Source organism: Diceros bicornis, chromosome 15 (genome assembly GCF_020826845.1).
Source record: "Diceros bicornis minor isolate mBicDic1 chromosome 15, mDicBic1.mat.cur, whole genome shotgun sequence".
NCBI classification, from domain to species: Eukaryota; Metazoa; Chordata; class Mammalia; order Perissodactyla; family Rhinocerotidae; genus Diceros; species Diceros bicornis.
The window spans coordinates 21,769,459-21,795,613 of NC_080754.1; the positions used below are offsets into that span (position 1 = coordinate 21,769,459).

Genomic DNA, 26,155 nt, shown 5'->3' on the forward strand with positions numbered 1-26,155 from the left:
ATTACCTAAGCTGTAAAATGACCAACACAGTGGGGTTAATAATCCTCAAGCGTTGGTTGCTCTTATAGGATTTCACATCACCTTCGTGGTTTCTTTATTTTTGTTTAAAACAAGAAGGTGCCTATATAGTGCATGTCACAAATACAAAAATACCAAATTTTATAGTTTCTTATCATCAAGGTTATATTATACACATTCTTTGTAGAAAATAAAGAAAAACACAAAGACTCTTTTCCAGTCGTATTTCTCAGAGAGAAAGCTGTTAACTTTGTAATTGTCCTTTAAACAATATGGCCCCCAAGTAGCTTAGGAGATTTTATTAAGAACTAAGTCTGCAGTGAGTACTGAATTTATTATACCCAACATTGAGGAAAGACTTGAATGTCTGGCCTCTACTCAAAACACTTCCCAATCCCATTCTCCCTTCTAGTCCCATCCCCCAAGAAAGGAAACTGAGAAACCCCAAATGAACTCACACCTGAAGTGGCTGTCCTCGTGCTGGGGTTTTCTTTGATCATTAGCCAGCTTCGGTGCCAGGCAGAAAATTACTCTTCTGTTGAACGTGATGCAGACACCAATTAATGCATCAAGTAAAAGGCCTTACCCTTAAAATAAATAGCTAAACCAGGAACTCTGCTTCCCTGCGTGTGGCTGTTGGCAAGGCCAAGGCCACACAGGATAAGAAAGGAAAGGAAATAGAAAACGCCAAGCACAGAAGACTAGAGGATGTGGAGGAACAAAGCACAAACGGACACATTCCTGGAAGATTCTTAAGACTCGAAGGAGAATTTCCAGATGAGTTCCCCGCTTCTGATGTAGTCCTCAGCCTGCCCCCAATTAAGCATGGCATCGTAATTATTGCATATAGTGAAGACCCAAGGATGGGGATGCCCTTAGAGAAGTGAGGCTGAGCGTTCTGGGATTTGTAAATTCTGCCTCCATCCCAAAGCAGGTTTTGTGAGCTGGGCTGGGCCACCCAGAAGCCACACCTGGGCCTTCCTGATAGAGACCTGACAGTGAAGGGAACTCAGGTATGTCTGAGTCTGTGCTCAGTGTGGGCACCTGGAATTCTGCTTCAATAGCTTTTAGCTGCTTTAATAGGAATTCCACACATATCAATTTTGTACTAAAGTTTAAATGAGCCAGGTATCCTGGTCCGAGACATCAGGAATTTCTCTGGACTGTCTTTGAGCTCTTCATCCATTTTATTTTTCTCTGCTGCAAATGTTAACTGAAAATATGCTTAGTTAGCTTTTAACCCTGACAGAAGCTAGTCTGTCATACTAACCAGGGGATTTGAGAGGAAAAACACACCTCTTATTTTTGGAGTGAGATAGGGAATAAACGCATGAATGAATAACATACATTAATTAAGTTGATGTTCATTAACAAGCAACTTCACAACCACAAAAATAAGCACTGATCTATGTGCCTAGGCTCAGAAAGGAATCAGGACAGCATAACAGAAGTCAAATACTAAACTAAATTAAACAAAACAATCAAATTAAGGGAAATTCAATAACATACAGTTGTCCCTCAGCATTGCAGGGGGATTGGTTCCAGGACTCCCCCGAATACCAAAAGCCAAGGATGCTCAAGTGTCCCTTATAAAACAGCATAGGATTTGCATCTAACCTACACCCATCTTCCCATATACTTTAAATCATCTCTAGATTACTTATAATATCTAATACAATGTAAATGCTATGTAAATAGTTGTTATACTATATTATTTAGGGGATGATGACAAGAAAAAAAGTCTGTATGTACATGTTCAGTACAGATGCAACGTGGCAGACCTTTTGATCCGCGGTTGGTTAAATCCGTGGCTGTGGAACCCACGGATACACAGGGCCAACTGAACTTACATGCTTCTCTTCATTAGTTTTCACAGGAATTTGTTTTTGTGAGGGAAGTGCATTTGAGCTATAGGTAGATGGTCATGTTCTATAAATAGTGAAATTTAAGTCAAGTAAGTAGTGTCAGTTAAGTAGTGAAATTTATGTGTGTGTATCTGTGTAGATAGTCTACCCTGGAGCACAGCCAATTTTAATTCAGTTCTGACACTGTACAAGTAGCCTTCCTAATAAGGAAAGCCACATACAACACTGGGCTGGCCCCCCATTCAGAATCAACAGTCAGCACAATTTAGCACACTGGGATTATCTGGTGGGATTCAGGGACTGGAGTGTACTTAAGGTACCAAGCATTTAAACAGGACTAAAACATCTATGTTGGCCTCTGTTTCCTCACTGGGTTCACCCTTGCAAGTTACTTGATTTAACCGCTGAGGTCAAGGCCAAAGAGTAGTGCCCTCAGCTGTAACAAGAGCCCTGCACTGATTTAGAGAGAAGGGCATGGGGACCAGGCAGGAACTTCAGCAATACCTGTTCAGGAAACCCAGGATCCTGGTCATGGGCCAGGCAACATGGTGAGAAGGCAAGAAGGGTTCCGGAAAACAAAATCAGGGTCCATGCCACATTTTCAGACAACTATTTTTATAAGCCATTTCAATACTGCATCATTATTTTTAAAAGAAAATGTGAACATTTACAAAGATCAGAAGAAAGTTTTTGTTTTTTTAATAAGTTCAATAGAAGCTCAAGTTGCACACTTCGGAATTTTGGGTTGTCTTTTTTTTTTTTCAAGATTCATTGCTCAACCCCAAGGGGACGCAGCATTCTTCATTTCTTGCCCAGTGTTGTTGAGCAGCTGGTTTCTAAAATGGAAAAGTCAAGTGTTTGGGATTCCTGGGCATGAAGACTGTTTGTGTGCCACACGCAGCACTGTTTGTATTGCACTCAATACACACAGGAGGAAGTAGGGGACACAAATGCCTCCTGCTTTTATTCATCCTCTTTTCCCATAGCCAGGCCAGCTTCTCTTTCAAACTGCCCCTCCCTGGGCCATCAGTTAAGACAAGAGCTAATCAAATATCCTAACTCATTAAGTAGAGTATTTTGACAAGCCAAGCTAAAATGTCCGCCTACTTCTGTATGGATAGGATTTCAGAGCTGGGTTTAGAGCCCACTTGCTCTAACCCCCATATTTTGCAGATGAGGCGCCCAGCAACTTGCCCAAGTTCACACTACAGTGGAAGGCAGTAACGAGGCTCATTGCCTGGGTCCACTGTGTATCCTGGGTTCTTTGCTGCAGCCCATCTCCGGCCAATACATGGAGGCTTGTTTGAAGCCAGCTCCCACCAGGGATCTGTGTAAACTCAGCCCTGGCTTTAGCCAGCACTGCGGGGATTCTCTCAACTCTGAACCTCTCAAGACAGCTGACTCCTGGCAGTCTCACAAATCCACTCACCTGCTTCTCGCATGTGTGGCTCATGCCAGCCCCCCCCGCCCCGAGACAGTTTAAGGCAGACTAAGAAAACTGGGGAAATGAGTGAGGAGAGGGAACGCAAGTCAGAGCTGCAGAACCGCGCAGATTGTGCTGGAAGGCGCAGTGCCAAGCAGACACTGTCTAGACACTAACCGGCCTCTCCAGAGAGGGGTGTGGGGAGGAGGGGAGCAAGGCAGGAAAGCCTGCTTGCTTTTTGTTCAGCTAATGCAAACACATGACACCACCTCTGACAGGCTCCAGGCTGGGAGTGCACTCTGTCTAAGACATTTCTTCCTCAGGGCTGGAATTCAGCTGTGGGCTGAGGGGAGTTGTGCTAATCCAGCCATCAGAGGGAAGCTAGGAATGCTGTTCTCAATTCCTGGAGAATCCTAGTTCCCAAACTAGACCGAGTTGGGCAACAGCCAAAAGTGGCACATTTGTGGGTGCAAAAGAAGAAATTTTTAAAGTTTCCATTTCTATCATCTTAGCTAATCCATGAAGAAAATTCACAAAAATACAGAACCGGCTTTTGATGGAGGCCTGTTATGTAAATTTTATAAGACTCCGAATGATGTCAATTTATAAAATGTATAGATAGAGAAATGGCCACCAGAGTCCAATAAGCATCATATGTCCGAGAAAACGTTGGGTTTGAGGAGCTTTGCACATCAGTTAGAGACAAGGTGCCCTTTCCTCTGGGTGGGCAGACAAGCCCATGCCAGGGCACACAGCCTGGTAAGCAGAGTGCAGGGTGGAGTCAGCCCCATTTGCCCCCTTAGCCAGCCACACTTGTGCAGTGGACAGTCTGAACAACCATACCCAGTAACTCTTAGAGCTTGCAATTTGATTTTAGTCAATGTGGAACGGTTGTGAATACATCTGAAGGACCAAGCAACTGCCATAAAACATCTCCTGAGTCGCTGGCCATTACGCTGCAAGCGCTCAGATGGAAGACCTCCACTTCAGTGCGGGTCAGAGAAGCAGCCGGACCTGAACCAGGTCAAGACCACGCCCTGTCTAGGCGGCCAGAATGACCAGGCCTGAAGTGTTGCTCCAGGCACTGACAGCTGATGTGGTGGGAAGAGTTAAATGACAGGGTCTATGCAGTTTTTTTTTCTTTTTGAGTCCCTGTTACCTAGCAAAAATGTCTTCGCTTTGTTTTCAAAGTCACTTTCAGAAATGAGACTCAGCGGACCTTGAGCAGACTTGAACACAGAGGATTTGCCCTGAGAGTTGAAGTCCTGGGTTTGAATCTTGGCTTTACTATTTACTAGGTAGCTGATTTGGGGTAACTAACTGAATTCTCTGAGCCATGGTTTCTTCACTGATAAAACAAAGATTATAATAACTGCGTCATCAGGTTCTGAGAATGCAATAAGATAAGGCTCTTTCCCTCTCCACCCACCTGTTGTCTGGCTACCCACCACTCCTTGTTCAGGGCTCAGCTTGTGGGGCACTCCCTCTCAGAGGCCTTCCTGGAGCCCCCAGCGCCAGGTAAGTTCTCAGCCCTGTCCTAGCACGTTCCACACCGGCTCACTCAGAGCCTGTGCCCCTGTCTGCCTCCCCCACTGGACGGCAAGCTCCTCGGGGACAAGGTCTGTGTTTTAGTCACCACCACTAACTCAGTGCCTGACAGAGAACAGGTTTACTTTCCTTTCTTGAGTTTACTTTGAGAAATTTTACTTTGTCCCAGATGGGTGAAGCAAAATAATGCCTCAAGACTGTGCAGCTTTCTCGCTGCCTGAAATGTGAACCTGGTGGTCTATGGATGTTTTGACAGCTCCTCAAGCAGCCAAACACTCCAGAATGACCTCTGTGTAGTGGCGGAGGAGGAGGATGTGAAAGAAAAGGAGAGATAGGAAGGTAGAGGGGAAAGACGAAGAAGAGAGCAAAGAGCCACACGAGGACCAATAAAGAGACTGGGCTCGGGGGCCTGGGAACCAGTGGCCACGTGGGGCTGCAGTCAGGGCTGGCTGCCAGACACAGCAGTGCCCAGCAGAGAGCTAAAGGTTTGTGTGCAAAACACCCGAAGCGTTGCCTTGGTTCCCGAAGGGACAATCCCAGCCTGCTCCGGGAACATTTCCTACCCTGTCTTTGAGAGGAGGTATTTATTTTTCAAACAATGTAAGCAAAGGGTTCTATTCCTTTGACTGATCCTATTTTTCCACACCCCAAATTTAGAATTTGTGGCCTAGTAACAGGCATGCTATGGAGACTATAGCAAGAATATATGAAAATGACCACTCCAGAAAAAATCCACGACACCTGGTGGCCACCTCCATCTGTAAGAACGAGGGACACAGAAGTGAAAAACTGAACATGGACAAATTCCAGAGGAGTTTTGTTACCTCTCTTCTTTGCCTTTTCTCACTCTTCTTCCCTTGCCAGTTCGCTCCCTTGTTCGTCGTGTCTTTAGGGAGAACCTATGCTGGCTTCCACAGCCCGCTGCCTGTGCACAGGAGGTGCTCAATGAGGGCTTCACTCTTTTCCCGGAGGAATGAGAGAGCTGTGGCTTCACAGAGGAAACGATGTCTAGAAGTCGGAAGGCAAGATTGGCTCAGGAGAAGAAAGGGTTCTGATATGAATTATGGGCATAAAAGCGTCCACTGAAATAAATAATCCTAGTTTTCTTTTAAGAAAGTGATCCTTGGGCCGGCCCCGTGGCTTAGCAGTTAAGTGCGCGTGCTCTGCTACTGGAGGCCCGGGTTCAGATCCCGGGCGCGCACCGATGCACCGCTTCTCCGGCCATGCTGAGGCCGCGTCCCACATACAGCAACTAGAAGGACGTGCAACTATGACATACAACTATCTACCGGGGCTTTGGGGAAAAAAAAAAGGAGGAGGATTAGCAACAGATGTTAGCTCAGAGCGGGTCTCCCTTGGCAAAAAAAGAGGAGGATTAGCATGGATGTTAGCTCAGGGCTGATCTTCCTCACAAAAAAAAACAAAAAAACAAAGAAAGTGATCCTTAATCTCAGGAGAGACTCAAAGAGGCAAGCGGAGTTCTGCAAGGCATGAGCACACACGTGCACACACACACACACACACACACACACACACACAAACTCATATACATCCCCCAACGCTTTTAGAGCTCTTCCAATAGAGATGCCATAAGAATGATCATAATAGCTAACACTTACTGCACTCTGTGTGCCAAGACACTCTTCTATTTGTTTTATAGATGAGGAAACAGGGCCAGAGAAGTTAACTTCCGCAAGATCACAGGGCTAAGGAGGGCAGTGTGAGGATTTAAACTCAGGTAATCTAGCTCAAGGCCTGAGCGCTCAACCCTCATGCTGTACTTCCTCTCAAGGATCAATCCATAACCTGAGCCAGCATACAGGCTGTACAAATACAGACAATGCCTAATGAATGTTAATGTGTAAATTGAGAATTCTCTTGTTGAAATCATTATGGAGTCAAAAACATTCTTTGTCAGTACCTGGTAGGGACTGGCGGAAGGGACTTCATCTCTTGCAGGCGTTCGTTTTTGCTGTTGACTACATGTCATGAGTAGAAGAAACCTTTTCCATTGTCTAATTGGATAGACAGGCAGAGAGACGGCCATTATTCCCACTTGACAGATGAGGAAAGTGAGCTCAGGGAGGTTAAGTAACTTGCTCAAGGACTCACAGCTAGACAAGGCCAGAATTCAAACCCAGGCCACTACCCGAAAGCCTCACTCTTAATTGAAGCTGTAAGTCAGAGACATTAGGTGACTTTAAAAAGGTGATATCAGGTAGAAAGGGGCAGAGCAGGACTGCTGCTAAGTCAAGGACTCTTTCATTATCCTACAATGTTCTTAATAATGAGAAGGGTCTGTGACAGGGTCTGTGTAAAAGATAAGACTTGGAAACACTCAGAGATGATAGAAGGGAATGAAGGAAGGAACTCAGAGGAAGGCTTGAGTGACATGAACATGGGACAGAAGAGAAAAGCACCAGCACCCCAGGAACAGACACAATCTCGGATGCAGTGCCACACAAAAATCCGCCACCTACCGGACGGACTGGTCAAGTGGACAAGGTGGATGGGCTGAAATGGCCCCAGTGGCTCAAGCGGAGCCTCTCAAATTCTGAGAAGGCATCCACCCCACTGCCACATTTCGGGGTTTTCTGAACCAGCAGCAAGAGGTGAGGAAGGGGGTGGTAATTTCTGTGAAAGCCATAGATTTGGCCCCTGATAGCCAGGTCCAGTTGAGCTGTGCAGTAGCTACGGTGGTAGCAGCTCCTTCAGAATAGGGACCTACGTGGTACTGTCTTTTAGTTCCACACTATTCCATGTGCAAAGTGACCAGCACAATGTCTGGCACTTCTATAGATCAATAAATTATACTCATTTTCTATCAATAAAGGATAGAATGAAAGACTAGGGCAGGGGAGACAAATTTTGCCTTAGACACAGGGTTTTAAATCTTGACCACAATAACAAGACAAAGAGACATTTTCCCTACATCAATTCAAGCCCATATCCCATGACACACGCATGTATAAATCTGGGCCTGCAACATAGCATGGCTTTTGCCATGTGTCACATGACTGGTTTTGGCAACAGCTTAGTTGGTCACAAATAGTGTCTGGGATTATTCAGGGAACATTTTAAAGGTCATAAACTCAGACTTAATCCTGGGAATAGTTTATTGGTGATGACTTCCAAACGAGCATATAAAAAGTCTGTGAAGAGATTACATGGAAATCTTCCAACCACAGCAGAAAATGCAGATTTACAGGATATATTTTATACTTCAACTACCCAAAGAGATTTCTATTAGCAGGTTATTGCCAGACAGCTGCTAATGCAGAAGCTGTTATCTATGACAGCAGCAGCTCTGAGAGCTTTAGCGAGAGCAACTGTTCACACCATCAGAACAGCCAAGAAAATTCTCATTATCATATTTTTGTTGATGGCCAACATTAGAGGGTTTGGCTTACTTTAAGGTGTTCGAATTCATCTGAAGAACTTAGAAGTCTAGGCCAGGAATGAAGTGCTGTTTTCTTGACATTTTCATCCATTTGCTGCCCTAATCCTAAGACCTATTACCCCATGTTGTCTTTGTTTTACACAGTCCCAAACTCTGCCTTCGAATCATCTTAATTTTGGCTAAAGATATACCAATGCTTGTCAAATTGGATTGAATTTTCCAACAGGAATGGCAAATATCTTCTATCTCACATGTATATACAGACTGATTGCTGGTGCCTACCTAGAACATTGCTGAGAAGGATTTTCAAACCTCCTCCAGGCTCAGAAGGAAAGAATTCTACGACTGATTAGCAGTGTCTGTCATGGGTAAAGGGAAGGGTAGTGGTGACATGCATGCTATGTTTGTGCCATCTCTGCAGGCCATTTATCTCACAGTGTTGGGAGGCACTTATTTTTATTGCCTACAGTGTCTAGTAGGTGCATCACTTACATCCGTTGATTGATTTTGAAAATTTCTCTGAAAGGAGAGATGAAGCGTTAGTTTATCTTTAGGCGGTGGAATTACTTAGGTGGTGGTAGTTTTATTCTTTGCTCTAGTCTTTTCCATATTCTCTAAGCTTTTTATGAGTATATTTTATCAGAAAATAATACATTAACTTTTTTACTTAAATCAGATAGTGTATATGAGGAGGGTAAATTCCTCTTAAAAAGGAGAGGGGTCACGAGAATCCTCATGATAGATTTTTTTGTTTGTTTGTTTTGTTTTTTAATTTTTTTTTTTTATTCATTTTTTCCCCCAAAGCCCCAGTAGATAGTTGTATGTCATAGTTGCACATCCCTCTAGTTGCTGTATGTGGGACGTGGCCTCAGCATGGCCGGAGAAGCGGTGCGTCGGTGCGCGCCGGGGATCCGAACCTGGGCCGCCAGCAGCACAGCGCGCGCACTTAACCGCTAAGCCACGGGGCCGGACCTCATGATAGATTTTTTTTGTGTGTATGTGTGAGGAAGATTGGCCCTGAGTTAACATCCATTGGCAATCTTCCTCCTTTTTTTTTCCTTGAGGAAGATTGTTGCTGAGCTAACATTGGTGCCAATCTTCCTTTATTTTTTTGTATGTGGGACACTACCACAACATGGCTTTACGAGCACTGTGTAGGTCCGCACCTGGGATCTAAACTCACAAACCCTAGGCCACTGAAATGGCGCATGAACTTAACCACTGCTCCACCGGTGGGCCCCCTCATGATAGATTTTAAGACATTTTGTAATATTTCTCCATAAATTTTTACAGAGTTGTAAGGACACGGCATTGGAGTGGGCAATGTTCTGCTTTTTAAATTGAATCATAATCATTTGCCAGAGCTTTCAAAATTTTTGTAAACATAACTTTTAGTGGCACATATTGCTATCAACTCTTAACTCTTCTCCTGTTGTTGGATATGTAGTAGGTTTTAAGTTTTTAGCTATTATAAATAACGTGATAGGGATCTTACATAGAGTCTCTTTAAAAGTAATAATAACCAGGGCAAAGCGGTCAAATAGAATTATTTGAGTTTCTTTCCTTGATTTAGTTTCTCAGTGTACATTACACTGAGCCCCGGAATATTCTCTGCAAAACAATCAAGTCAGCTCCCCCAAAGCTGATCCAAAGTTTGCTAAAACGGATTCATGTCAATATAGACTGTATTAAACTGTGTTTGCTATATGTCCTTGTGGCTATGAGAAAAACAATTTTCTACTGTAAGCACTGTTAACTACAAGTTAAATGCTTAAAATAATATCCAAATTGCAAGTCTCATATGGAGAAGATTAATTTACCTTTTCATTAATTATTAAAGGTTTATTATTATTAAAACATGAATTAAAAGCTTGCCAAATGTTACTAGGGCCAGATATCAAGAGACTGAACTAATTAAATGATAATGATCCTTGAGTGATGAAATGTAACCTTGATCATATCTACTCCTCACTTTTTTCATTGTAACTGTTTCCACACACCCTGAGTTCATAGCCTCCTTTCTGCACCGACTCCCTCAGTCTTGACTGGGTGGTTGGCTACATGGGTGTATCCATATGTAAAAGTTCATCAAGCTATACATTAAAGATGTGTGCACTGTACTAATGTAAAATAACTTGAAAAACCAAGCGAAGCCCTATGTTAATGTAAAAAAAAAAAGCAATAATAATAATTGTAAAGATACTTGTTCACCTTGTAGTTATAATAATACACATTATAGCTGCCAGAGTTTAAAGCCCCTGGCCCACCATTACTTTGTAAGCAACCTGAGGGTAGAGACCAGGTCTTACGCTTTATCCACGACGCTGCCCTGTGTATAGGTAGTGCTTAGCCTGCAGCAGGGAATACTGCCTGATGGGCACCGTGAAGGGAAGGACCCTGCCATTAATACTCACTCCTGCAGAAAGCGCCCCGCGCCAAAGTCACAGGCACCAGAAGATAGCACCTTACAGAAAAGCATGCATTTCACCTGCAAGATATTAATCATATGGCTTACAAAACGAACTCATCAAAGTGTAAGTTTTTTTTTCAGTCCTATAATATCTGGTGTCATTAAGCTAATACTATTTGTAGCTGCTAGAAATTTTCCGTCTGGATGTCCAGTTATTTGAAGAGGAGTAGGAAAAAGACAGTGTGACATTCTCAATTCTCCATGTGTGACCACTGGTATTCACGGTTCATCCTTTCCTTTCTCCAGTCTCCTGGAAACACGTCTCTCTGCCTCACTGACTCTGAAGACTTTATTTTCTTCTTTGGGACATTACATCCACTGCAGCCTATGCCTCCAATCTTCTCCACCTCACAGCTCCTCCCCCACTAGCTCCTGAGCCTGGGAACTGACTCCTGCTTTCCATCACCCAATCCAGAGACTTCTTTCTATGGGAACTGTAACATGTCCCCCTTCTAAAGACATTCCAATGGCTAGGGCCTCAGTTTGCAGGGCGCTTGCCCATCTGTTTTGGCGATTCAGCAGAGTCCCAGCTATGTTTTAACATCCCAATTTCCAACCATGGTCTTTAGAACCACAGCAAAGTTTATTTGCCAAAGGATAAACAAACAAGAGATTATTTTAGTGGTTTATGTACAAGATGGATATTAAAATCCTAGTTTTGCTGCAGCTCCAAGAAGCAGTCAGGATGTGGGTCAGACTCTAGGCCTGCCTGAATCCACCATTAGAATAATTCTAAAGAATATAGAGGAGATCCCACATCGGCCAATAAAACCCCTACTGGTTGACTGTATGTTGATAATAGGGTGTAAATGAGGTTAAGGAATCTGGCTTCAGAAGGACAATGCCCTAATAATCTTCTTGTCTATTGTTATTGTTCTTGTTACTATTACCTTAAATGATGCACTCACAGTTTGCAGGTTAACTATTCCCTTACTGGAACAAGTGTTCTGATTTGTGAAACAGTCCCCTGTACATGTGCTATCATGATGAATTTATAGAGTTGGAATGCTGGGGATCAGAGTGCCAGCAGAGACAACCACCAAGGAGAGTGGGGGTGTGCCTGGACACCTACCAAGGCTGTCTTTGGGAAGCAGGCAGTTGTGCCACAGGGTCCCCTCCAGCCTGCCATGTAGAGTGGACTCAGCCTACTGAGACTCAAGGGCGCATGCACTAACGCCTCGGTTCTCAACCTCTCCCCGCCTCCACCATCAATGCCTCTCAAGGAACTGCAGTAATTCCCAGTGGGAGGGAGATGGGTGAGGGGAAGGGGGCAGGCCCAACAGAATCGAGTAAAGGGGTAGCTGTGTGATTGTTAGTTGAAGCACTCCCTCTGCTGCGACGCCCCACCTCCTTCCTCATCCATACCAGATACTAATATACGCTCATCAAGAGACATGAGCCACACCCCCCAGCACCTCCTTTCCAGCACAGACTCTAAAGAGTGCCTGGGTGAGAGCTCTGGTGGATGGGGCAGAATTTTGATGGAGACTGCCTGAAGAAATACATTGGTGATAGAGTATTAAGACAAAGAGAGAGTAAGAAAGAGAAGAAGCAATCAAAAAAGCAACCCCGAGCTGCCAGTAAGAGGTCACGGAAAATACTCAAAATATAACACTTTCCTTAATGAGATCTGTCAATAGTTTCTTGAATCTAACCAAACAGGATGTACAGCCTGGCATTAACAATGATGACAACCACCTTTTCAAAAGCTTGGGACACCTCTGATCCTGGAAGTCTACTATTCCAAAGGCCTGGCTTCTTCAAATATGAACATGATTTGTCAGGCGATCACATTTTTAAAAAATATGCTGAGTTGAATCCTTGTGCTTGTATTAAAGCAAAAAGCACCAAAAAACTTAGTTTATTTTCTATATTTCATTTTTTAAAAGTGCAACAATATTTGTGCAATGTTAGCCCTAAAGTCTACTAAGGTGGATTCATGTGACTAGAGGCTATCAATATCATTATTTGGCTTTGTTTGCTATATGTTGTTATAGCCAACAAGGAAAAAAAATTTCAACCACAAGCACGTTTAACTACACGACAAAATGTTTAAAATAACATCTACATTGCTAGGGTTAATTTACCTTTTCACTAATAATGAAAGGTATATTATTATTAAAACATGGAATAAAACTAATAAAAAAGGTATATTATTATTAAAACACAGAACTAGGGCCAGACACCAAGAGAGTGGATTGATTAAAAGATAATCCTTAATAATCTGGAATCATAAAACGTAACTAGATGATACCTACTCCTCCCTCTTCACACACCCTGAGTTCACAGCCTCTTTTCTGCGCCAACTCCCTCAGTTTTCATGCCTCAGCACTTCCTGATTTTGCTTCTTTCCCCATGGATTTTGCCTGGGAATTCTCTGAGAGTACTTTCTGCTCTTCTACCTCAAGCAGGAAATTGCTGCTGAGGGAACTTCCTATGAGAGCTAAGCTTTTCACTGCAATGCACTAGGGGTGGGGGTATATGCAGGCTGCCCAGGATAGATCCTGGACCTTGGGCCACACAGCCTTGTGGTGAGTGAACCAACAGCTCCTCACACTTCATGTGTATTTGCATTCCTGTTCCCAGCGATTTCACACACTAGCTGGCAATTCCTAAGCCCGCTGTAAAACCAACCAGGGATTCACCTCATCCATCACTGGACTGTGGCTGCCTTTTGAGGGCCACAGCAGGGAGGGAAGGGTGTTCCTTAGCTAGGGTGAAATCAGCCAGTGAAGACAGATCCTCCCTCAAATTCAAACCCTGGAAAACAAAATGCATGAGAAGCAGAGCTGGAGTTCAAGATGGGCTCCACAGGTGGGGGAGCTGGGATCAGATCCTTCTTCAGAACTAACTAGCTATGTGACCTTGGACAGCTTACCCAATCTCCCTAAACTTATTTCCTCCTCTATAAAATGGGGATAACAAAACCTACCTTACAAGGTTCGGGAAGCTTTGAAAGAAATAAGGCATGCAGTCCAACATCTGCAATATAAGAAGTACAGGGCAAATACAAGGTTCTTCTGTGGGGTAGTGGTTGAGAGCCTGGAGTGTAATGCTGGACTGCCTAGGTTCAAGTCCTACTCCTACCTTTTTGTTTTTTGCTGAGGAAGATTCACCCTGAGCTAACAACCACTGCCAATCTTCCTCTTTTTGTTTGTGGGTTGCCACCACAACATGGCCACTGACAGATGAGTGGTGTAGGCCGGCAGTGGGGGAACCAACTCACTGCTGAAGCGCAGCACTGGACTTAACCGCTAGGCCACTGCGGCTGGCCCCTACTTCTACCATTTAACAACTCAGGGAAGTGGATAAATTTGTAACCTCACTGATTCAGTCTCCCCATCACTAAAATGGGGTTTATTATAACATAAAGCAGATATCCAGTAAATATTAGGTATTTCTTTACTTCATTGTGAGTAAAAACAGCTAGCGTTTCCAGTTCAACCAACAATGCAGTAGTGAATTAGATGAGAGTTCAGTATAATGTGTATTTTTTTTTTAATCGTGAAGAGCTTGCTTGCTTTTATGATTTTTTGGGACAGAGTCAAGCTGGGATGCTAAGGGTGGGGCTAAACTGCAATATGAAGAAGAGGGAGAGGGAGAATAACCACCCACCAGGGAGCTATTTCTTTTGTAATGTACATTCCATTTCCTCTCCCTCATGCTTTTTAATTCCTTCCACATTTCCTGCCATAATTATCAAATGTTTGGTTTCTGACCTCACTTTTCTGGAGACCAGAGCACAGGGAATTTAGAATTGTTTATTTTCTGTCCATAAACCTTTGAGTTAATGGAGGGGCTTGTGAGGGAAGGGTTTGTTGGTTTGTTTGCAGTGCCTCAGGAAGGTCACTGGAGTTGAAAAGAAAACATTATCAAAAAAGCGCTGAAATACTTTGACTGGAAACGCGGAGCCCCAAAGAGATCAAGGGATCTCTCACACTTGCGCAACGCTAGCTTAAGGGAAAACAGAGATTTTAAAAGGCCGTTACATGGCCCTGATAATAACACAAAATCCGAGGGCATTTTACAAAGAAAAAAAACCAAATTTCAGGGAATCATCATCTTACTTGATAAAAGAGAAAAAAATTTATTCCGCCCTAAAAGAAGAATCTCTTGAGATGTTTTTTCTTCCCCCGAGGAGACAGACTCGGAAGGGAAAAGTCCCCAACTATTCTCAATTTCCTCTGAAGTGAAGGAAAGAACTCAAGGCGCCTCTTTGAACTCGGCTGCTGCTCTGGTCGCCGCCTCCGTCGCGATCGGCCCAGCTCGTCCTCTCCCCTCCCCACTCTCCCTCCATATTAGTGCGGTGCGGCTCCGCTTACGGCCCAAACTACTTTTCCTGATTTTGAGGTCTAAGTTTCCCAAGTAGCATTTCTGCTCGGAGCGCCCCCATCACTCCACGTATGGAAACTCCCGGTCCCACCCGGGAGAGCATCCCCAGGACGAACGCACCGCCCGCCCGACGCGCAGCCCCATGTGGCCCCGGAGCCCGAGTTCGGACCTCCGCAGCGGCTCGCCTACCTCGGCGTGGACCCAGGCGACGGCCACCAGCGCGAGCGCGAGCCAGCGTGTCCACATCTGCGGAAGAGAGAAGAGCGAGACTGAAGGCACCGGGCCCCGCGCCGACCCCGGAAACTTCTTCGGGTCCCGCAACCTCGTCCCCTCCGCCCGGCCACCCCCGGCCGCCCGGAGGGGTCGGGCCGCCGCGCTCGGCCCCGCGCCGCGCACCGCGCTCTCACCATGGTCCCGTCCCGGTCTCCGGAGGGCGCGGGGCACGGCGGCTGCGGCGAGCTCTACGGGAAGGTGGGAGCTTCGCTAGTCGCCAGCCTCGGAGGAAATCCGACCTGCGCTCGCCGCCCCTTAAGACCCCTCCTTCCCCGACTGCCTGCCCCCCAGCTCCTCCCCATTCTCCTCCCCCTTCTGCAGCAGCGGCCCCCGCGGCTCCGGGCTGCGCTCCCTCCTCCCCGCCCCTCGCTCCGGGGAGCCCGCGTGCGTCCTGGCGCCGCCCGCACCCCTCTCCCCGCCGGGCCCCTCGCCGAGCACCCTTCGGTCCCCAGGACGTGGAGACAGAGGCAGAGAGGGGGGTGTCCGGGGAGACGCTGCAACAAAGGCGGAGGGGGTGTGTTGGGGGGGAGGGCCGAAAACCCAGCCCCGGCAGGGGCCGCTGGCTTGCAGCAGCTCGGGCGGGCTGCGGGCGCCGGCTGCGGCGGTGGCCAGGTGGGCGGTGCTGCCGGGGGCCCCCGGCCCGGGCTGGGGCGGGAGCCTGGAGGAAAAGGCGCCCTGCGGCCTGGGGAGCCGGAACCGCCCCCCACGGCTGATAGAGAGAGGGCTGGGGGTACAGAAGGACCCCCCCCACAGCCCTGGGTCCAGGGCGCCACTGCAGCCAGAGCGCGAGAAATGGGCGCAGGTCCCGGAGGACCGGACGGCGTGGAGAAGGCTCCTTTGGGTTCAACTGTGGATTTCCTGGGGGGAAGGTGGCGACCGTCCTCTTCCACTGAGAAGATCCTGACTCCAGCGTTTGCCCGCAGCCTCATCCCGTCCTTCCCAACGGTCCAGGAGCGACTGGTGTCCCCCTCCTCTCCGTCCACCCTTCACCTGTGTCCGTGTTCCCACCTCTATCATCCCAGGTACCCTCCATCTTCATACTTCCCATCTCCACCAACTTCTTCCCAGAGGCCTTCAAGTGTGTGCTGCCTCTTTGACAGTGTTGACTCCCCAAACTGCTCCCAACTGCGGCTTCTTTCCCACCTTGCGTCGGTTTCTCTGGTGCTGAGGACTTGACACCTCAAATTTAATCTGACCAAGGCTGAGCCCCACTTTCCACCAGCTCCCAGGCCTGCTCATCTACCTCTTTCAGAGTGGTGCCTCGAAAACCTATCTCCACTTCCCAACCCCAGCTGTCACCATATCCTGGCAGTTTCCCTTTGAGATGTCGTATGCATCCTGTCACCCCCGTTCACATTTTCACTTCCCCTAGGCCAGACCCTCATCCTCCCTCACTCGGGAACTCTGGAAACCCCCTCTTGCTGCCTCCAGCTCCAGGCTCTCCTCCCCTGGTCTCCACTGAACCCATTGCCAAAGTCTCATTACCTGATCTAAACACTGTCTTCCTCATGCTCTTCCCCTGCTCAGAAACTTTCAGCACTCTTCTTCCCACATCAAATGCAAACTCTCTGCCTTTCTTTCTTGTAAATCTTCCATTTCTGGGGCACCGTATCCATCTAACCTTACTTCAGCTACTTAGCATATGCCCTCTGCTCAAGTCAGGTGAGTCTTCTCATCGTCCTCTGAACTTGTCATAGTCACTCTTTTACTGTGGTTTGTTGAGTGCCTACTGTTGCCGTCTTAGGGGACTTCAAACAACACCTGTATTCCCCATGCAAGTTCAGAATCCATTGAGATAGCTGCAGGAGTCTGTTAGATTGATAAAGAGCAAAGTCTCAGCTTTGTCCCTGGTAAAAACTGGAATGGTGGCCATGGCTTTAGATCTGCAGGGACCAGGACCTGCTTGTACTTCACCCCAGAATTGAACATACCCCTAGTCACAAGCAGAATTGGAAAGTCTGCTTGTATACAACGGACTGCAGTTTTACAGTTTCTGGAAAAGCAGAAAACATGTGCTTCCTGGGGCAGACCTGCTCCCCAAACTTGAGGGGCTGGAGTGACGCATCCCTAGTTCCTCTTTCAAGCTCACCAGTTAGACAATGCATTCCTGCTTCCTTGTTATGGAACTAAGAGAAGTAGGGAACAAATGTCCCCCCACCAGCTACTCTATCTCAGTCTTGTTACTGCACAAAAAGGGATTTCTCTACCTGATGCACATAAAAAGCCAATAATTACCCCACCAGCTTTTGAGAAGAGAAAAGGCTTTATTGTGAGGTCCACTAGCAAGGAGACAGGAGGCAAGGCTCTCAAATCTGTTTCCCTGATCCAGAGCTTGGGGCAAAATTTAAGAGGTTAGGGGAACAGGCTGGTATGCAGAAGTGCTTACAGGGCAGGTTTTCATCGGAGGGCTTTAAACATTTATGGTAAGGTGTGAAAGGGGCTTTAACACCAGATCTTTCTACACAGTGGACCCCTCGCTTCTGTTGAGAGTTCAACTTCCAAGTTCCCCTTGTGTCCTGGTCCTTTGGTTTGGCAGCAGGGGGTTGGTGGGTGGGTGGGGTCGGGGGGGTGGGCAGAGTGGAGGAATCTTTGGTTCCGGTGTTATTTCAGGTCAAGATTTTCTCTTCTGTGCATGCTCTGGCTACATGACTTGCATTTTTTGGCTTTCTCCTGAAAAGCAACCGTAACCTTCTGTTGAGATGGGGTCAGTTTGAACCCATCCTAGAGGGCGCATGGTTACAGTCTCTATGCCACGACGGAAAGGAACTGTGATGTGCAAGGTTTGGCTTCTGTCCTCTAGTAACTCATAACACTTTTCATTTCTTGCACATGCACTGCACCCCCTCAGTATCTGGCACCACCTCCTTTCCTCCCTTCCTCTCTCTGTCTATTCAAATTGTCTCTTTTTTTGCAGGACCCAAGCAAAGCTTCATTGCTTCTCTAGCTCCTTTTCTGACAATAACTTGGCGTAATGGAAAGCACATGAGGTTTGAGGTCAAACAAACCCGGCTTTCAATCCCGTTGCTACCATTTACTAGCTGTGTGATCTTTGTCAAATTACTTAAACTCTCCAAACCTAGGTTTCTGCATCTGACAAAGAACAGCAATAATGCCTTGCGGCAGGGTGTGAAATTTAAATATCATACCTTATAGCAAGTGCCTGGCAGTAGACTCCCATAAATGGTAGCCGTTATGATCTCATTGATCTGCTTTGTATCTGAATTGCAGTTGGTACTATGTGCCAGGTCCTACCAGAGCCATTCCACATGTCTTGTTTTATTTAATTATCACAACAAACTTAAAGGTATTTTTTTATTGCTTCCATTTTCCAAGTAAGGAAACTGAAGCTCAGAAAAATTTGGATGCTTTTCCAAGGTTAATAGTTGGTTTTACAGCCTTACAACTTGGTATTTTATTGCATACTATTATACAATGTTTAACACTTGTTCATATAGTTGTTGCTCTTGATTCTCCAGCTAGATTTTAAGTTGCTTAGGGCGTGAACAATGTTTTTCATATCTTTATTCTCTCTACATTTGGGGCACAACTGATGGATTTGATTACATCAAAATTAAAGATTCCTGTTCAATCAAGGGCATCATAGAAAAAATGATAGATTAGAAAGAGATATTCAGTATGTAAAACTGACATGGAACGTATAACTGCAATATATATGTGACCCCTGCAAATTAATAAGAAAAAGACAGGAAACACAATGGAAAAATGGGCAAAGGGTATGAACAGGCAATTCTCAAAAAAGGAATCCCAAATGGCCAACGAGCAAAGATGCTCGAAGTCACTGGTATTATTTAAACCATGCAACAAATTTATGAAATCAGTATTATTTTATTACCCCCATTTTACAGATAAGGCAACTGAGACACAGGGAGTTTAAGTAATTTGTCCCAGGTTACACAAGTGGTAAATATTACTTTACACTCATCACAGTGGCAAAAATTAGATAGTTGGACAATGCCAAATGTTAGTATGTGAGTAGTGCAGTCTTTCTGGTGTACTGTAGTGATTAAGAGCATGGTTTTAGGAACCAGATTGCCTTGGTTCAAATTTGCCTTGGTAGTAAATCTTGGCTTTATTACTTACTGTCTAACCTTAGGCAAGTTACTTACCCTCTCTGCTTCTGTTTCCTCATTTGTAAAATGGGGATGATAATAGTACTATTTCCATAGGGGTATTGTGCAGATTAAATGTGTTAACATATGTAAATTACTTAGAACAGTGCCTGCTACATAAACTTAAATTAATGTGTGCAACTAAGGGAATAATTCAATAGAAGGACCTTGCAGTTACTGATGATAATTCTGTTACAGAGTATAGTTAACTCTCTACAATAAACAAAAAACAAAACAAAACAAACAATAATAATAATAAAACAAATTGCATGAGGGAGTTGACATATCAGTGAGGAATTTTTTGGTTGCAGGTGATAGAAAAGCCAACTTAAATAAATGGCTTATACAATTAAATGGAATTTATTGGCTCATATAGCTGAGAGATCCAGGGGTAGGTCTGGCTTCAGGAAAGCCTTCATCCTGGAGCTCAAATGAGGTCACCGAGGATCCAATTTCTTGCCATCTCTCACCTTTACCTTCAACAATCTTATTCCATCCCCGGGTTCCACCTGGTGGCTCCTGGGAGTTCTGGTCTGTGCTCTCAGGTGGTAAACTGGCTGCGGTGCTGCCCTCATCACGCCCTTGGACTGCAGCGTCTGCGTGAGGGAGAGAACCTCTTTTGGGAGCTGCTACGAAAGTCCTAGGATTCACTTTTTTTAAAGCCTGAGTTGAGTTTCTTGACATCCCCATACTGATCACTGTGACTGAGGGGCTGGGCGGGGCTGATTAGCTTAAGGCAATGAGGACCCACCCAAAAGAAAATCAGGCTGATGTTGACAGGAAAAGCAAGGAATGAATGCCAAGACTAGCCAAACCATGTCCACTGCAGCAAGGAATCACCAACCTACACTGTGAAACCAGTGATCTCCAAAGGGGGGTCAGGGTCCCCAGAGGGCATGGGAAAAGAATATTAGAACTTCTATTTTTACTTATTTCCAATCTAAAAATAGAAATTGACTTTGCAAATATGTACATAGACTCTGGCGCCCATACTTGGTCCATATGTCATGAGTTACACCCCATCGCCATGTCCCATGAGGAGAGAGTGGGCATGCTCCCACACAAAAGGACTGACAGCAGTGGGCTCCCTTTAACGTATTGTGATGTACTGCAGTGTGCCCACTTAATAGATTTACATATTATATTATCTAGTTTTAACTACACTAGATAAAAAACATTTCAGCTATGAAGCCATAAATTGAGGATAAAGCTTTTTCCTACTAATAATAAGAAAAGGGCAGAGCTGACATGTTTTCTGCTTCTGAAAAGAGTTCACTGTCTGCCACATTAATAAGGTAAGAACAATGACTTAATCAGATCTGACAATAAGTCAGTCAAATAATTCAGAAGTCACAATAGGCTATTTGAAATATGGATTCGCATTCATTATTATTAGTGATATCCTCATCCTAAGTATGCTTTGGGAAATCAGTTAACATGTCTGGAACATAAAGACAAGCATCTACCTTTTTTTTTTTTTTGGTGACGTTTGAAGATATGCAATACTCAATTCAGTACTTTAGAAAATTTCTCTCAATTTAATATTAAATATTTAGATACTTTCTTTTAGGTTTCTTACTTGATGGCAAAAGACATATCTTTAGGGGAAATAATTGTCTCCCTGCTCTAATCAGGAATAGTAGAAATAGGACGTGGAAAACAATATGATGACAAGCTAAAATGCGATCTTTGGTTAGTATACACCAATGGAATTGGAAAAAAAATTTAAAAAAACATATATATACACACACATATATGTATATATACATATACATATGAAGATTAACAGGAAAAAAAATATATGTATGAAGATTAGCAGGAAAAACAAGTATTAGAGCAAATTACACCATGCAGATTTGATATATGGTGAATGAAAATGTAGATATTTCAAATGTTTCCCAGCTTATTATATTGGCTAGATTCTGTTTCAGTAACAAAATAAACAAAAAATTGTTTTTTTGTGAGAAGCTAAGGAAAGCTATACTGGAAAAGATACATTCTTAATAATAAATGACTTCTTTAATGAAAGCAATATTTTCTGGAAGAACCACGAACGTGAAGCCACAGAGGAGTGGTTGCTTTGAATGGATCAGAAGAAGAATTCGAGGTAAGATTCCACAGCTTCCCTCACATGTGGACTCTGCTGTACCGTCGTAGATGAGCTACTGCAGCCAAGACACAGGGGCCAGAGCTGCACAGCATGTTACAGAAAGTCACGGATGTGGTCAATTTTATAAATTAACATAGAACAGAATATTTGTAATAATAATGATATGGGAAGTGACTATGCATACCACATTGAGACTCACAGATTATCTTGGGACAGGGTCTGTAAATATTGTTGAACTTGAAAACAAAAATCTTTGTTTGAGATAAAGATAGCTGTCCCAAATTTGTTATCTTTTTACGTGATAACAAGTAGAATACTACCTATGAGATTAAAAAAAAAAATCCACACACAATCTACCACTTCAAGTAAACTTTGTGATGCTAATAATGAGTAAGAAAATCATTGCTTTTAAAAACAAACTTGTGCTATGGAGAAATTTTTTTTTTTTTTTTTTTGGTGAGGAAGATCAGCCCTGAGATAACATCCATGCCAATCCTCCTCTTTTTGCTGAGGAACACTGGCCCTGAGCTAACATCCATGCCGATCTTCCTCCACTTTATGTGGGATGCCGCCACAACGTGGCCTGACAAGCGGTGCCTCGGTGCACGCCCGGATCCCAACCGGGGCCGCCAGCAGCGGAGCGCTGCACTTAACTGCTCTGCCATGGGGCCGGCCCCTATGGAGAAAATATTTTGAAATTGAATATTTGGAAATGTTTCATCATTAGGTGATTTTGTTGTCCAAAACAATAAAGGTGTGGCACCCATAAAAACTCTCATATATGCACATTTTAAAAACTTGAACAAAATTTTCTAACCTGTTTAAAAATCCTCCAACAAAGAATTCCAATGGTCTATTCATTCATTTGTGAAAAATATGAAAATGCAGGAACTTTCAATTAATTTGAAGGACAAATTATTTCTAGAGCAGATGGAAATTTACCAGCCAAATTGCAACAAAAACTTTTGCATGATTGGTTTATAGGACTGAAAAATGAGTGTCGTATTTTGTGTGTGAGACAATGATGTATATCTTCCATCTAGGTCTGTGTATATTTGGAGTGTATTAGTCTGCTAGGGCTGTTATAACAGAATACCACAGACTGGGTGGCTTACACAACAGCAATTTATTTTCTCACAGTTCTGGAGGCTGAAAGTGCAAGATAAAGGTGCTGGTAGGTTGGTTTCTGGGGAGGCCTCTCTCCTTGGCTTACAGATGGCCATCCCCTACTCATGTGGCCTTTTCTCTGTGTGCGTGCATCCCTGGTACCTCTTCCTATTCTTACAGGGATACCAGTCCTATAGAATTAGGACTCCACCCTTCTGACCTCATTTAACATTGATTACCTCCTTAAAGGCCCTATTTCCAAATATAGCCACATTGGGGTTTAGGGCTTCAACATATGAATTTTGGAGAAACAATTCAGTCTGTAACAGTGAGTTATCTTTCTCACCTCTGACATTCATAAAACCAAACATCAAAATAAGCTGGACTTAGAATCAGACCTTCAACTCCCTCTGTCACAAAATGTTAAGCAAATATTTTCTAAACGAAATAAAAACATCACCCTCACTAAATTTACTATTTTTATTTTTCCAGTGAGAATAAAAAGGATTTTGACCATAGATAAGTAAAATGAAGTGTTTTTAAAATGTTGATTATTGGTAGAGGTATGTGACCACAAAGTTTGAAGACCACTGCTACGGAAAACCAAATCTTTCACTTAGGCCAAAAGAACACATCTAGAATTCAGTACAATATTTATTACTGTTAATCACATTCATTGTGACATTAATTACCTTCATTGTGACATTTTGTTTAATCATTTAAAGGACCTATGACAAGATGCTTTCATTAGCAACTTGGGAAAATAAAGTATTAAATATTTATGTGTTTATTGACCTATACAGAGCAACATACAATTTAAATGTATGCCTATTCTGCCCTGTATAAACGTGCTGGATCCGCACAGTCTCCTCCAAGTTAATTTCTGAAAATTCTGTAAATTGGTGGTATAAATTTTAATATTATATTCACAAAACTAAGATCTATGATAATCAATCTACTTATCACAAGCTTGGCAGGCCTATTAACTTGGATAAATAAAGGAATTTCATATCATGAAATCCTCGTGATATTCAGTACACATCTATTCCTTTTGCAGCCATGCTTTCACCCCCCTTCAGGGAACCATATCCAGCTTCCCTCTAGAATACTACTCCTCTTCCACTGTCCATCTGTGTGTTCTACTCCACTCTAGAGGTAAAGCAATGATTTACGGTAAACCAATCAGTGCATTTCATCCCCCTGACCACAGTTCAGGAGTGGGTATCTGACAGAAGTCTGGCCAATGAGATCCAATTCCAAGATTTTTGTTCTACCCATCAGGAAAACTGACCCTCTCTTCCACTGGCCCAGGTACAAGATAATGTGAGTCTAACGCTGCAGGAGGCCACCTCCTGGGGCCTGAGATACTGCCCACCCTAAAGAGGAGAGCCAAGTGATGGAGCCCAATGATATCACCAGAGCCTCAGACTGAGCTGGACCTAATTAGCCCCAGACTTTTTAGCTTTGTTGTCTGCTTGTTTTTGCTTAGGCTGGGTTTTTTGGTCACAACTGAAAAAATTCCCAACTGATCATCAGGCCATAAAAATAATTACAGAGTGTTTCAAACAATAAAATACTTAGCATAAACAAATGCTACAGTCCTTTAAGCCTAATATTTGTAAGAGCTATGAAACATCAAAGCTGGGAAAAGGAAATGATTTTCTCAAACACTTGCAGAAGAGCAGATGTTCTGTCCACTGCACCAGGCTGCCTCCTCATTTCTCAGCCTGCTGCAGCCATGGGGATGTGTATTATTTAAGATATCTTTAATGCAAGTGACTAAACTCGACTGATACTAGCCTAAGCCTAGAGGGAACTCGTTGGTTGGTGAGGATACAAGGGGTTGAAGGAAGAGCTGCAGAAACCAAGGTCTCAGGGACTTGAATGCGACTTATGATAGGCTAAAAAGAAGCTCCCTCCATCCCTGCCAAGATATATGCACTTCCTAATCTCTGGAACCTGCAAATGTTGCCCTGTATGCAAAAGAGGGAATATTATCCTATATAGCAAAGGTGTGATTAAGTTAAGGATCTTAAGAGGAGGAGCTTATCCTGGATTATCCAGGTGGGCCCTAAATGCAATCATATGCATCCTTATTAGAGAGAGGCAGAGGGCTATTAGACACAGACAGAAGATAAGAAGAGACACGCAGAGAGAAGGTGATGTGAGGATGGAGGCAGAGATTGGAGTGGTGCAGCCACAAGCCAAGGAACACCAGGGAATGCTGGCAGCCACCAGAAGCTGGAAGAGGCAAGGAACAGATTGTGCCCCAGAGCCTGCAGAGGGAGTGTTGCCCCGCCAACACCTTGATTTCAGTCTTCTGTCCTCCAGAACTGGGAGAGAATAAATTTCTGTTGTTGTAAGCCACCAAGGTTGTGGTAATTTTTTATGGCAGCCCCAGGAAATGAAAACAGAACTCAGTGCTGTAAGTTCTCACTCCCACTTTCTCTCTCTCATCAGACTCTCAGCTTACTCTGAAGTTTTAGTTTCTCCACATGGCTGAGAAGATGGCTAGTGCAAGTCCCCACGTTGCATCCTCCTGGCTTTGGAATCTCAGCAAAAGAGAGTGTTTATTTTCTCAAGGTCCGTATATCCAACCCAGGGAAGGATTCTGATTGGTCTTGATGTGTCATATGCTACCCCCGCCCTCCCGAAAAAGCATATTGCCATGAGGGAGGTCCTGTGGTTGGCTGTGTTTGAGTAATGATACCATCCCTAGAGCAGGCATCACAATCTGATTGATAGCCTCTCAAACTTCATAGTATGCGGGAGGAGATTTTTCCAAAGAAGGGACACTCGGCAGACTAAAACAACAAATACTCACTGCAAGGCAGCCAGCCAGATTCCTGGGCTGTTTCCCAGCTTGGGACACAATGGGGACATGTAGAATTGTGGGCAGAAGAACAACAGACTTGTCCCTGGGACATGAGACATTGGGTAGTCCCTCCTCTAATCAGATGTGGGAGTAAACAACTTTCTTTGAAATTCATATGGAGACTGGAAAAGCTGCGTGTTTGATCACAACGATGGGCCCACCCTCCTGTAGGTTCCAGACAGAGTGCGACTGGTCTGGGCTGGATGAAAGGGCAGCCTCAGTGGCACCATGAAGTTAATTGGCAGCATCAGGTTATGGTTAGGTTGGGGCGCTCCTAAGAAGACTCCTGGAGACAGGGGTTTTTATGGCCAGAGCCCAAGGCTGAAGAGATCATTTCCTCATTCTCTGGCCACTTCATTTCCCTCTCTTCCCCTCCTTTTAGTCTCCTTCTCTCCAATACCTCCCTCCCTCTTCTTTCTCTCTTTTTCTCTCCCAGCTCCCACCCTTGGGATGGGATGCTACCGCACCAGCCATGGGCTTTGTAGAAAGCTGTTTATGCTTTTTTTCCCCACTAAAAAGAAAATGCCTTCCCCTGCCTAGTTCTGGTGGAACACTCTATTATCAGCATAATCACTGACATTTATCATAAAACCTCACTGAATGA

The 26,155-nt window shown here is 44.3% G+C and overlaps 1 protein-coding gene across 1 annotated transcript in view; it reads right to left on the bottom strand.

Moving 5' to 3' along the window:
* The window catches only part of FSTL1 (follistatin like 1), a 55,064-nt gene extending 39,508 nt beyond the window's left edge, over nt 1–15,556 (bottom strand). Inside the window, exons 1-2 of the mRNA XM_058555867.1 lie at nt 15,464–15,556; nt 15,246–15,302 (exon numbers count right to left, since the gene is read on the bottom strand). Coding sequence (XP_058411850.1) covers nt 15,246–15,302; nt 15,464–15,466 — 60 coding nt within the window. The 5' untranslated portion in view covers nt 15,467–15,556. The remainder of the gene's footprint in view (nt 1–15,245; nt 15,303–15,463) is intronic.
* Nucleotides 15,557–26,155: the final 10,599 nt, after the last annotated feature.